General features: G+C 39.0%; 1 protein-coding gene across 7 annotated transcripts in view; it reads left to right on the top strand.

The window, feature by feature from the left end:
* The window catches only part of FAM135A (family with sequence similarity 135 member A), a 73,590-nt gene that overhangs the window by 19,661 nt on the left and 40,253 nt on the right, over positions 1-13,676 (top strand). For 6 of the 7 annotated variants that reach the window (XM_086608296.1, XM_086608293.1, XM_086608291.1 and 3 more), the window contains exons 2-7: positions 2,657-2,736; positions 8,418-8,557; positions 8,674-8,744; positions 9,071-9,244; positions 11,790-11,916; positions 12,290-12,443. In XM_086608296.1, the coding sequence (XP_086464422.1) occupies positions 2,657-2,736; positions 8,418-8,557; positions 8,674-8,744; positions 9,071-9,244; positions 11,790-11,916; positions 12,290-12,443 (746 nt within the window). The remainder of the gene's footprint in view (positions 1-2,656; positions 2,737-8,417; positions 8,558-8,673; positions 8,745-9,070; positions 9,245-11,789; positions 11,917-12,289; positions 12,444-13,676) is intronic. The other variant, XM_086608294.1, reaches the window with a different exon arrangement.

The raw sequence follows: 13,676 nt of genomic DNA, 5'->3' as shown, positions 1-13,676 counted from the left end.
AAGTAAAATACCTGGCATGTGTCTGGACTACGGAGACATAATATTTAATATAAACCATACCAACAATTCTGCATTCCTTTCTTAGTACCTGAAGTAGCAAGCACTATGGTCCGCCTTCACACGCGAGTTATTTGGACCATGGGAGGATGCAGCTTGTAGCGGTAGGGTGTCAGGCTCTTGATAAATGTCTACTGTGGATTCATAAAATGGCAGTGTAGAACTGGGGCTAGTGGAAAGTATCTCCTTGCTGAGGCTATTACACATTAAAATGTGTCCTCAGTACAGATGAAGCGAGCAACTGGTGGAATGATGGCAGTCACATCTGACCCAAAGGAAAGAAGTACCTCAGTGTACTAGATTGCATCCTCCTGGATTAATGTTAAGAGGTCTCTCTTAATCTTCTCAGTTACTTGCGCTCTTGGAGAAGACAACAGTGAAAGTTTAATGTTAGGTTTGTTTGTTGTTTTTTCTTTTAATCCTATTAAGTGTATATGGAATCGTGTTTGACCTGTGGATTTCTAAAAACAAAATATATAATTATTGGTTTGTAATAGGTTAAGTTTCAGTTGTTTTTTGACAGGTAGGAATCATTTTACTGTTATCTCTTATCTCTAGCAATATCACTCATTCAGTAAGTATCTTCTGTTATAAAGCATTCTTTGACATACAGTTTTGACCAGACTAAAGTTGACTTTTTAATTTTGTGAAAGGATTAAACTAAGAATTTTTTTTATTCATTGATTGTCAGGCTAGGTGTCCTGGTTTTAGCTGGGACAGAGTTAGCCCTTCTTTTTAGCAGCTAGAAGAGCTCCGTGTTTTGGTTTTACTCAGAGGCTCGCTCTGAGAAGAATGCTGATAGCAAGCTGGTGTTTGTGGTTGGACGTGAGACTCCAAGGACTTTTCAGTGTGCCGGAGTGCAGGAGCACGGCGGGATAAGGGGGGAGCATAGCCGGGACAAGGGGGCCACGATTCCCCTTGTGATTTGTGGTGGAACTTAAGATTGAGGGCCAAACTGGCCAATTAGTATTCCATATCATGCAGCGTCATGCCCAGTATAGAAGTGACGGACTGCCGGGAAGAAGGGCTTTTGCGCTTTGGCTCTTTTGCCGCTTTTGGTCTTTTGCGCTTCTGCGCTTTTGCTCTATTGCCTTTTTTCCCTCTCTCTTCCAGTACTCCCACTCTCGGAGTACTATCTGTCTCTCTCTCTCCCCCTCTCTATTTCGGGGCCTTTCGTTTGTCTGGGATTGCAGCTTCGGGACGAGACGGGCTTCACATAAGAGGGGGTGGTGAGCATCAACACTGTGTATTAAATCATCTGTATTAAATTGTTCTTATCTCAACCCATGGGTTTCCCGTTTATGCTTTAATTCTCTTCCTCATCCGTGGGGCTGAGGGAGGATGAGTGAATGAATGACTGTGGGGGGGTTTGGTTGCCAGAGTGGCCTAACCCACGACACTAGGACACAGTTGCATCAGTTGCTGGCAAAGTCCTGAATGGTCAGCTTTAGTTACAAGTGTTAGAAACCAAAATCAGAACAACACAATAGATTAGAGTAGTTTGGATTTGGATGGTGGGGACTATGAAAATGAGCTGGTATACACTGTGAGTGGAATACAAAGGGTAAATCGTGTACTTGGAAGGGCATTTAAGACCATATTTTCTGCCTAAAATGACATTTTTGTCTTCCTGCTCTCTACTTGTGAATGTTCTTACTCCCTCCCTTTCTTTGGTGTTAGTGTTTGAGAGGTGATGTGGTAGGTCACATCAGCTCGCTGAGGAGCTGAAGCTCACCCTTCAAACAAAAATAAATTATCTGAGATGGGTGAGATGGAGAGAACCTGTCATCTAAGTGTATTTATGAGCGCTTGTGTCATATGAAGAGTTCCATAAAATCAGTATGGGTGACAGTTAGGGTTTTCGTAGATGAAAATCAAAGTTGGAAAGAGTATGGAGTTGAATAGGATTAAAAACTATTAAAAGATGGGAGCAGAGATAGAGAAAAAAAAGACTTGTGGGTTGTTTGTTTCTTTTATTTTAGGCTTTAAGCCTGAAGTTCCTGGCTTTGATAGCATAAAGGCAATAATGCTATTTCTTAACACTGCAAGTATTGTCATATTTTGCTTAAAGTGACTGTTTATTTGCACTTTTTAATATCTGGTGGCCACAAGCAATGCAGAGAGTGTCTGATAAGCAGTGTGTTTTCTAGGGGGGCAGAGGGTGGGATGTGTTGCAGTTTCACAAATAGCTCCTTCAGCAGCAGAACTGGCTGTAGCAGTCCAGTAGATGTGCTACATGGTAGATCCTTCTGAGTGTAGCTGTCAATCCTGAGTTTCCATTCATATCAGTTCTCCACTGTACTTTACCATGTATCTCTGTAAATATTTGCCCTAACGCTGTGGAGTGTGGAAGACTAGCTCTGTGTTCTGTGTTGAGGCTTCCTTCTTTTGTTGATGTATTTGGCTGCTGCTCTGGTTAATGATGAAAAAACCCAACAGGATGAAGAGTCAAAATAAGACAGTTTTAAGCATCGTAGACTTCTGTGCCCTGTTCCTCCTTCCCACTCTCCATTCTTGCCTTTGTGATTGTATGGTTCTGTGTATGGTAAATGAGATATACTGTACTGCTGGTGTTGCAAATCACTGTCTTTTCCTTTAGCTTTTACCAGATTCGTGCATCTATGAAAATTCCTCCAAGAATTCCACACAAATTAGAAGCTAGCTTGTTACATGCAACTGGTAAGTGCAAAAACTTTTAGTGTGAGGTCATTATCTTGCCGTGCTAATTAATTGTCTTATATTGTTAACAACTAATGTAAAAGTGTTTTTAATTTTGCTACTAAGCCAATAAAAATATAAGTTGTTGCATGATGACCTGCTGAAAAACTAGCTTGTTCTTTGCAATGAAACTTAAAAGTTGATTACAGTATTTGTGTTACTGTTTTTCCTCTGTTAATTCCCTTTGCTCATGGTGATTCCTTTATATTAAAGTCTTCTGTTTTTTCCACTGATCTTCTCAGTCTTCTCCGTGTTTCAGACTAAGATGACCAAGGGCAGATCTCATTTGAATAGGTATCCTCAAAGTAGTGGAAAACTTCAGATACAGGCTCTTACACAGGTTGCTAACCCCTTTTTTTTTTTCCAAAAAGAAGACTCTGAAATGATCCAGTCTGACTGTTTTCAAACTTGCTCTGTTGCTCTCTGGTGGCAAAGCTAAAAATTGATTTAACCCCCTGAACAGAAGTACCCACTCCTTTATCTTTTTTTTTTTTTTTTTTTTTTTTTTTTTTATCTTGGCATTCACTTTTAGTTTTTGTCCAGGCAAACTGAACATGAAGAAATCTGTTAGTGCACTCCTAATTCTGTGAAGCCTGCACCTCAGCATGCTGTAAAAATGTGAAAAATAAAAAAATGAATTAAGTTTTCAAACGTCAGGTGGATTGGAATTGCAAGGAAGAAAAGCCTACCACAGTCTGAGAAGATATGATACAAGATTACTGAAACCTGAATTTTTGAGGCTATTTTAAATGTAACTCTGAATAGATCAACAGTGTAGATACTGAATTTTAGTCATGCTTCGTGAATATTTCTTGGGTTTGTGTGAAATAAATAAATAATTCTTATGAACCAAGATTACTCCATCTCAAAGGCAAACTTGTGATTTAGGGAATTTAGCTCAGCTAAATTGATCCTTTAGTAAACAATACCTTTTAATAGTGTCACTTAATTATATGTTTAATATTGCTGAACAAAATGTTTTTCCATTTCATGGTATATTTTTGAATAGTCTAAATTTGTTTTTTCAGAAAGCAAAGTAAATTGTTAGATGTGTGTTGGCTCCTTTGTGTCTCATTAGTCTGCATAAAGGATGTAAACATCAAGACTGTAATTTGACATGAGTTTAGATCAGCAGTGCTGTCAAAAAAAAAAGAAAAATCAGCCCATGATTTGCCCTTGCCACTCCTTACTTTCATATTGCTCTGTGCTCTTTTGAGGCAAGTGCCTTATTTAGCGTAGAAACTCAACTGGGGAACAGCTGTTTTACAAAAAAAACCAAACAACCAAACAAACCCCAAAACTGTGGTCCTTTTTAGATAAGTTGTTTGGTTTATCAGGTAGTTACTGATAATGTCTGTACCACAACAAAGTGGAGAGAAGGGTACAAGCTGGTCAATGAAAGGGCATTAGTTTGTCCTTCTTGTGGATACAGTAGTGCTTGGGTTTTGCCAAGGACCTCTGCTTTCCATTCATTTGAGCCACTTGCTTAATTTAGCGGAGCTGGACGCTGAAGGTCTAACTCACAGTTCTTCTGCCCAGGGTGGTGGAAGAGCTGATGCCAGTTACTGAGACTGCTGTTATTTGTCGGAAACATTTGCTATTAGACTGTGTGTGGACACAGACTGTGTAGCTCTAAGAGGTTTGACCCACCATCTGATAGTGTCTGTTGCTTGTTGACCATAAAGGAGGCTGGACAGGAGCCCTCAACTCTCACTGTTGTGAGTGGCATCCTGTGTTGGACAAGTACATCTTCCTATAATTTTCAATCTATTTCTTGTTCTGTCTTCCTCACACTTACCTGTTCTAAATGCTATTCATTTTGACACTGTCATGGTTTTCCCACACCAGTCTGAGTCATTTTGCCTACTTCTAGCTCTCCTGCACAAGTCACCTGCAGTTTCCTTTCCTTAGCTGTGCATTTTCCCCTGTCTCACAGACTGTTTGATCTGTCTCTTCCTTTTATTTCCTAGGTCAAATACAGAGTCTCAGTTTTTCCCTCTTTATGGTCCTTTGCATCTCCTTCCACTCCTTGGTCAGCCCTTCCCACCTCTTCATGAGGTCCTGTGATAACATAAATACAGTTTTCTTCCATTTCTATTTCTTATATACTTTAGTAGTTTAGAATTTCTCAGGACCCAGAACGAGTGTCATGACAGATGTGATAGGGCAAGCCACTTGCCTTACCTCCAGTCCTGTGAAGGTCTCCTGGTGTTCTTGTAATTTGAAGGGAAATGTATAATCACAGAACGGTTAGGGTTGGAAGGGACCTTAAAGATCATCTAGTTCCAACCCCCTGCCATGGGCAGGGGCACCCTCAACTACACCAGATTGTCCGAAGCCTCATCCAGCCTGGCCTTGAACACTTCCAGGAATGGGACATCCACAGCTTCTCTGGGCAACCTGTTCCAGTGCCTCATCACTCTCAATGTAAAAAATTTCTTCCTTATATCTAATCTAAATCTCCCCTCTTTCAGTTTAAAGCCATTGCCCCTTGTCCTATTACTACATACCCTTGGAAAAAGTCCACTCTCCAGCTTTCCTGTAGGCCCCCTTTAAGTACAGGAAGGCTGCAATAAGATCACCCTGGAGCCTTCTCTTCTCCAAGCTGACCAGCCCCAACTCTCTCAGCCTGTCTTCAGAGGAGAGGTGCTCCAGCCCTCGGATCATCTTTGTGGCCCTTCTCTGGACCCGCTCCAGCAGCTCCATGTCCTTCTTGTGTTGGGGACTCCAGAGCTGAACACAGTATTTCAGGTGGGGTCTCATGAGAGCAGTGTAGAGGGGTAGAATTGCCTCCCAATTTATGTAGTCATGCTCTAGAAAGTTAAAAGAAAAATGTATGTCATTCTAGCCTATATGGATTGTTTCATACTTGAGTCTACTCTGAATGCCTCCTTCTATCAGAAACTTGTGGCTGGTTTTCCGGAAAAAAATAAAAGAACAAAACCCAAACCAAAACAGATTAAGAATGAGCTGTCCGTTTTTACAATGCAAGAATAAATTAATTCCCCACTATTTTTGTCTCTCTGTTGTAGAGATGGCTTTTTGTGTGGATTTTTTTTTCCTCTCTGTTTAGAGATGGCTTTTTGCTGGGTCCGGTTCTGTTTAACATCTTTATCAATGACCTGGATGAGGGGATTGAATGTACCCTCAGTAAATTTGCGGACGACACCAAGCTGGGAGGCTGTGTCGATCTGCTCGAGGGTAGGGAGGCCCTTCAGAGGGATTTGAACAGACTGGATCGTTGGGCTGAGGCCAATGGCATGAGCTTTAATAAGGCCAAGTGCAGAGTCCTTCACTTCGGGTATAAAAACCCCAAGCATCACTATAGGCTCGGGGAAGAGTGGCTGGAGAGCTGCCTGGTGGAGAAGGACCTGGGGGTGTTGGTTGACTACCGGCTTGATATGAGCCAGCAGTGTGCCCAGGTGGCCAAAAAGGCCAATGGGATACTGGTAATATAATAGTGTAACCAGCAGGAGCAGGGAAGTGATCCTGCCCCTGTACTCGGCACTGGTGAGGCCGCACCTGGAATATTGTGTCCAGTTTTGGGCCCCTCGCTTTAAGAGAGATATTGAGCTCCTGGAGCAGGTCCAAAGAAGGGTGACTAAACTGGTCAAGGGGCTGGAAAATAAAACTTAGGGGGAGCGGCTGAGGGAGTTGGGGCTGTTTAGCCTAGAGAGGAGGAGGCTGAGGGGAGACCTGATTACGGCCTATAAATACTTGAGAAGGGATTTGGGGAGGTAGGGGAAGGGCTCTTTATATTAGTGATGGGTGATAGGACAAGAGGAAATGGGTATAAGCTTAGTCAGGGGAGATTCAGGTTGGATGTTAGGAAGTATTTCTTCTCTGAAAGGGTTGTCAGCCACTGGAATAGGCTGCCCGGGGAGGTGGTTGAGTCCTTATCCCTGGATGTGTTCAAGAAAAGGGTGGATGAACTACTTAGGGATATGGTTTAATGGGGGATTAGGGACGGTTGGACTGGATGATCTCTAAGGTCTTTTCCAGCCTAGAAATCTATGAAATCTATGGATAGAAGCCTAGGAATAGCCTTGGTCAGTCAGTGCATAGTTGATTTAAAAAATAGTAGTTCTGCCTTGTTGACTTCACATTTGTGAGATCTTGCTCCCCATGTAGATGTGGCTCAGCTTTCTCTTGGTGTCAGCTTTTCCTCTTCGACTCCTCTCTCGCACTTCTGAGGGTGCCGTTTCATGTTACACTGAAGTCAGCAGAACTGAGGGCTGTAACTCAGAGTTGGACACTGCATAGGAAGTGGAACCTTGGCTACGTGTCCCTGTTACTTCTTTTGTATCAGTCTGGAGTGGGAGATGCCTTTTGCTGATGCTGAGTGGTTATATCAGATTACATGTCATGTGAAACTGTATACGCTCTGCCCTTCACCTGTAACAGATGACATGGATGGATATAACTGAAAGTGGCGTTATATATAGGGGAGTTACTCTTTAATGATTCGGCCTTTTTAGACATCTTGTCCGGAACATCTAAATAAATGACATGTATGGAAGCACTTCATCAAAACCCAGTATTTTTGCTCGTTTCTAGTTTTTGAAGGGAAGTTCATCTAAGATGTTATGAAGGTTATAGAGCAGGAATATTTATCAGGTGCAGTGATTTTCTGTGAGAGGCCTGTGGCCCCTCAAATCTGTAAAGCACAAGCTTTGCAGATATTTTTTTGTTTTGTGGATTCCTTTGAAGTAATTTATTAAGAAGAATCAAAATAGTTTTAAAAAATGTTTTGCACCCTCATTTACACAATTTCCAAGACTTTCTGTTCTGGAAGTGGTTAATGTTGTTGAGCCTGCTGGTAGAAGAATGATAAGAAAGTGGAAGTATTTCAGCTACTTTTGTTCTTCCAAGTTCTGTCTTCTTGTACGTGTTGTTTCACAGGATAGTTCCCGTCATGATATTTCATCTGTGCTAACACCTTGCTATTATGCTAAATACTTCCTCAATAGATGTTTTAAATCATTCCCTTTCTCATTTCTTCTACAAGTCTTTCAACTTTTTGTGGCAAAGGATTCCCCAACCATTTATCACGCTTTTCTGAACTCTTTTTGGTGAGCAGCCTCTGGACTGAAGGCAGAAGTGTTGTATTGAATGAGAAATGTAAGATTCAGGTAATACGCCTGAAACTGGTCTGGCCAGAGTGATATGCAAAGATCTGGAAGGAAAGAATGAACCACTTCTGTTCTTGATTAATTCAGTAGAGTGGTATATGTCATTTAACCTCTTTGCCTCATCTGTAGGTAATTAAGAGTTCTCAGTGTGGTTAAACCTTGCAAATCAATGTGAATGCTGGGTGAAACAAGACAGATTTCAGGATTTTTATTAGAGTTTTTGATGCCTAGAATGTGTTACTCCAATTTGGAACAAAGCAAACATTCTTCAGTCTAGAATTCATATTAAAAGCAAATTACATTAGAAGCTTTGATACAGTATTTCTCTGAAACAAAATCCACTCCTTCAAATGCCAGCAGTTGCTGACTGAAATGGAAACTGCTGATTTTGTTGGTGTTACAGTTTTAATAGTGGTCATGGAACTGATAGGAATGATAGTTCCACTTCTTAGCTGCTCCAAGGTTTCCAGATTCTAGGCCAATTATAGTAATACTTGTGTCTCTTTTCAGGTGCAGATCTTGCCTTTCCTGCATCGATCCATGACAATATAGTTTGCAGTAAAACATTTCAGATTCTTTACAAAAATGAGGAAGTTTCTGTGAACGACGTGATGATTTTCAAAATAAAAATGCTGTTAGATGAGAGAAAGGTAATCTGCCATTCAACTGTACTATATTCAGATAATTAATCTTCGTTATGTACAGTTTGGATTAGTATAAATAAGGGACCTGAAATGATTTCATCCTTCTACGATTTTTTTTCTAGATTGAAGAGTCTCTTAATGAAATGAATTTTCTGCTAACATTAGATCTACACTTCACGGACACAGACTATTCGTAAGTTTAAATATAGAAGACTTTATTAAAGCAATAATATATATTAACTTTTTAAACTGATTAAATTTATAGTCTATATAGACATAGTGTGTTCATATTAGACATATATGAGGGTAAAAAAATAAATCTAATGCTGAAGTCTGTGAAGATGTCATTACTGGTTTGTCTCATTCTGATTTTTTTTTTAAATATTTCTTTTTACTGGGGGCCATGTCATTGCTTTCCAAAGTGTAGACCTATGCTGAATTGCTGTCTGCGTCAGTTATTAACAATTTGCACTTTAAATATACTTGTTCTAATTGTATGTTGTTTTAATTTCTTTTTAGACCAGATGACCTGAGCACACTACAGCCAATTAGTAGCCGAACTTTAAAGTTGCACTTTAACTTACATCGGGGCCTTCACCATTACGTCAATGTTATGTTTGATTACTTCCACCTTTCTGTCATATCGGTTATAGTCCATGCTTCTTTGGTTGCTCTGCATCAGCCACTGATAAGGTAATCTCTTGTTAATAAAATGTGAATAAGTTATTGAGTATCCAAATGGAAATGTTATAAGAGTAGAATACTTAGGAAGGAGTTAAATCTGTGGCCAAAGTAGTTTTCTTTATGACGATTTTGGAATTCAGGACCCAGAGCGATGAGAAACATTGTTTTCAGTTACCTGGAACCAATTTTGAGTTCGTTTTTGTCGAAAATAAGAATATGTAGTGTAGAAGAGAGATAATACCTAAGACCAAAGAAGAGGAGGAATGTATAGATATCTGTATTTATACATGGGTATTTATATGTATAAATATTTATACCTTTTCTTAATTGGGAAGATCTGCTGCTCACTCTAGTTAGTGACTGAAATAGGTGCCATTAATACAAATAGGGCATCTTCTGTTAGCTATCTTCACAGTTTGCAGTTTCTACTGCAATGGCAATGATATCTGCAAATGATGCATTTACTGTTTTGTAAAGTAAATAGAACTGGAAAATTTAATTTTCTCTTTAAAAAAGCATTTGTCTAGTTTTTACTGAAGCCTTTGTATTTCATTGACTGGGGTCACCCTTTGCAATCTCTGTTTACCTCACTTCTCTGTCTCAAAAGTAAGTGTGGAGAATGGCCATACAGTCAGTCACACATATGAAGTGTTCTTTACACAGCTTTTTCTTGAGCATACCTATATCCACCTTCTCTGCTGATTTTTAAATACTCCATGCTACTTCTCCCAGGTTTCTTCATATTCAAATTCAGGCTGTGCCATAAAAGTCCAAACCTTTAGCTTCAGGTATTCTCACTGCTCCCTGTCTTTGCGTCGTGAAAAGCCATGTCTCTGTGTATGTTAGACAGCTGTTCTGTGCAGTAGGACTCTGCTGATTTGGAGGATTCAAGTGGCTTTTTTTCTTTTTTGTTTTTTTTTACCTCTCCAAGTTGGATTGTTACAGTGGTTTGATTTAGGTGTCATTGTGTAGTAACTGAACTGGCACATCTAAAGGGATGGTGCAGCATTATTTGGGAGAGGAACAAGTAGTGAGGAGGTGGGAATTACCTTATTGCTGAAGATTTCATCTGATAAAATAACGCACTTAAAGTAGCAGCATGTAGGTAAAGTGTAAGTTGTCACATCATACCACAAGTGAAATTCAAGAGTTTCCCCTGTATTCATCCCATAGCTGTAGGGTAGAACTTCTCTTCATTGTGGAAAAACGAAAAACAGGTTTTGTTACTAATTTTCAGCCAGAAATGGGTTTGTCCCTGCTGACTTGTTAAAGCGTTGCAGAAAATCTGAGGTTTTTCGAACAATTTTTCCTCTATTTCTGACTTTTCAAGTACATAATACAATAATGCTATTTAATTTTAAGCCTCAACTTGATACAGCTTATATAAGAAGATACTGAAACAAAACAGCAACTTGCGTGCTGCTTCGGTGATCTTTAGAGTTACTGGTGTCCATAAAATTATTTTAAGGATCCAAGTTGTCCTTCATATCAATTTGGGGTGGGGAGAGGAAGAAACTTTCAGATTCAGAGTCTTTCATTTCAGCTGGGTTATCCCATTTTGTAATGCTTAGCAAATGCTTTATAGTTGCCATATCCATATCTCACTTGCTTTTCTGGAGTACCTCTTTCTGAAAAATCTCAATGTTGCAGACTTCACTTCCCTCCATCATTTGGGCTTTCCTAGGTGACAGTTTGCTCTTCTGTTTGGGTCATGCTCAACGTTATTGGGATCCCTTTCTTTCCTAGGAGATCCCTTTTTGAGTGTTTTCATTTTCAGAGTGGCATCCAGGTTCTCCTTTCAGGAACAACCAGTATTAACACCTTCCTTGAAAGACAGGAGATCATTCCACTTGGTTACAGCCCTGGAGTTCAGTACAGTCTACTCTTTTTATTAACTTATTATTGCTTATTTCTTCCCATTGTCTAAAAGTCCCCACTTTCTAGGTTCATTCATCTTTCATTAAGTTTTCCTAGCTCTGTGTCCTCACAAGGCTACTGTTGTAGGATGCTCTGTTCTCCCAGGGGGTGAGGATGGATTTTCCTCTCCTGTAGGCAGACGTCAGGCATCCTTTAGGAAAACAGCAGTGGCAGGTTGTGTAACAACTTTCCAACTGGTTGCTACTGCTTCAGTTTTAGGAGGTAAAGTCCCCACAGCAAAGTTGGCAGAAAATTAATGCTTCTTACCTGTTACAGTTCAAAATTCATCTGTATGGCTTAAACTTTCAGGAATATTGTTTAAATTAGTTGAGGTTTGCATTGGAAATAATGAGGAAGAGCTTCATGGTGAGAGATGGCAACAAAACAGATGAGGGTAATAATTTCTTAAGTTTCTCCAACTAGCTGCTTTCCTAGCACAGCACTGGAGACTGACAGGTATCTAGGCCATCCCGAGGGGTTTTACAAGGGCAGCCCACCATGCTAAGAAACTTCCAGGATATTACTGAGAGTCCTTGTTTCTACTACTTTTCAAGAAAAATCAAGAATTTGTATTAACTATGATAGATTTGTGGCACATAATATGTTCAAATTGCCAGTTCATTTGTGCTTCTTGCAGTTTTCCTCGCCCAGTGAAGAACACATGGTTGAACAGGAATGCACCAGCACAAAACAGGGACTCTGTGATTCCATCTCTTGAAAGTGTGGTCTTTGGCAATAACTACACAAAACAGTTATCAGCAGATGTAAGAATATATCAGTCTAACATTTAATTTTTATTTTGTTGGGCAATGTTAATTTTATCTTTTCTGTGGAAATATAACTTGATAAAGAACGAACTTTGTTGGACCTACTGCATGTGCCATGTGATACGGGAAACATTAAAAAATTGTTCCAAAAGGCTATGTTACATGATTCAGGAACATGCAGATGGAAAGCTTACAATATTTAGTGTTTACCCTTGTTTTTAAGATATTGCAAGCCATTGAAAATCGCAAAAATTGGATGAGGTTCATGAAAAGAGGCAATTTATTTATCTGTGTTAGTTATTCTGTTAACACTTCATTCACTGTACAAAATTAATATGTGCCTTGGTTTTTTTCTTTTTTTTTTTTTTAGGGATGCAGTTTTGTTGTTTCAGAGTCTTTCCTCAGCCATGCCTATAATTTCCACTATACACTTTGTGCCAGTTTGCTGCTTGCTTTCAAAGGGTTACACAGCTATTTCATTATGCTAACAAAGGAGCTCCCCTCTTCTCACCGAATTGAACTGGGTATGTTGAATTTAATAAATTTCTGTCGATGATTATTAAAAATACTCCTCTTCTAGACTAAACTGGCTTAAATTTCATATATCTTGTATATCTAAAGTATTTTAGCTTAAACTGAGCTGGAATTTAATAACTCAAGGAAAAAAGAAAAGAAACAAGTACCGTTGTGTTACTAATAAAATTAGGAGGTAACAGCCTGAATTTATGCAAATACTTTTTTTTTTCCTTGTTGGTCTTGATTTGCCCTGTTATTTCAAATCACTATGTTTAGTGGTGAGAAACTTAGAGAAACTCTTAATCCAAGTAGCGTGCTGCACTTGGTTGTTTGTTGTAAGGAAACATTGCATATTTCTATTAAATTAGAAATTCTGTAACCTTTGGAGAAGAATATTGCAATGGAAACTTACCTGAAAAAAGACCTACAAGAAGAAATTGCTGCTGACTCAGACTCAGTTGCCTAAGACTTAGGAAAAGATCTGAATAGACAAGAACTGTTTCTATAAAGCTGAGTAGTTAAAATACGCTTTCAGAGAAGCTATTTCTTTAATAAAGTTAAAATTAAACTCTTACAGGACAGTCTCATAGAAAGAAATGTAAATTCTATGGCAATAAAGACTTCTCGTAACTCCGTTTGATAAAAGTGACTGTGAATATATTAAATGAAATGTAATGTACGGAAACGTACGTTATGTTTCTGTAGAATGCAGGTGTATTAGAGTGCCTAGCCTCAACTTGTGAACTAGGAGAGCAGTGAAAGTGAAAAAGGAAAATACATAGGCATTATAAAGGATGATTTGGACTTTTTCCACATCAAGCATATACCATTTTAGTCACATAAAGTTCTGTTTGAGCAACCTGGTCTAGTGGAAGGTGTCTCTGCCCCCCTGCAGGGTGATTGGAGCTAGATTACCTTTAAGGTCCCTTCCAACCCAAACTATTCTATGAGTCTACGGTTCTATTTAAATCCAAAAAATAGATATTTTTGAATTTACACTGATTGTAGACAGCATTTATTGATTTTTTTTTGTGTTGTTTAGTTTTACCAATGTCAAAACTAGCATTATGAAACAAAGTTGGATGTAGAGATATGAAAACTATTTTTAAAATATGATGTGGTCAATTAATGATTCAATCAAAGAATATTTCACTTATGTATTACAAAATATAAAGCTATTTTTTGGATTATTTTTTTTGAGAGACAAAGTGCATTACAAATCTGTGCATAAATACCAGAAA

The sequence above is a fragment of the Tauraco erythrolophus genome, chromosome 2 (assembly GCF_009769465.1).
Source record: "Tauraco erythrolophus isolate bTauEry1 chromosome 2, bTauEry1.pri, whole genome shotgun sequence".
Lineage (NCBI taxonomy): Eukaryota > Metazoa > Chordata > Aves > Musophagiformes > Musophagidae > Tauraco > Tauraco erythrolophus.
The sequence above is the reverse complement of the archived record's forward strand: the minus strand, read 5'-3'. Positions and strand labels throughout refer to the sequence as shown.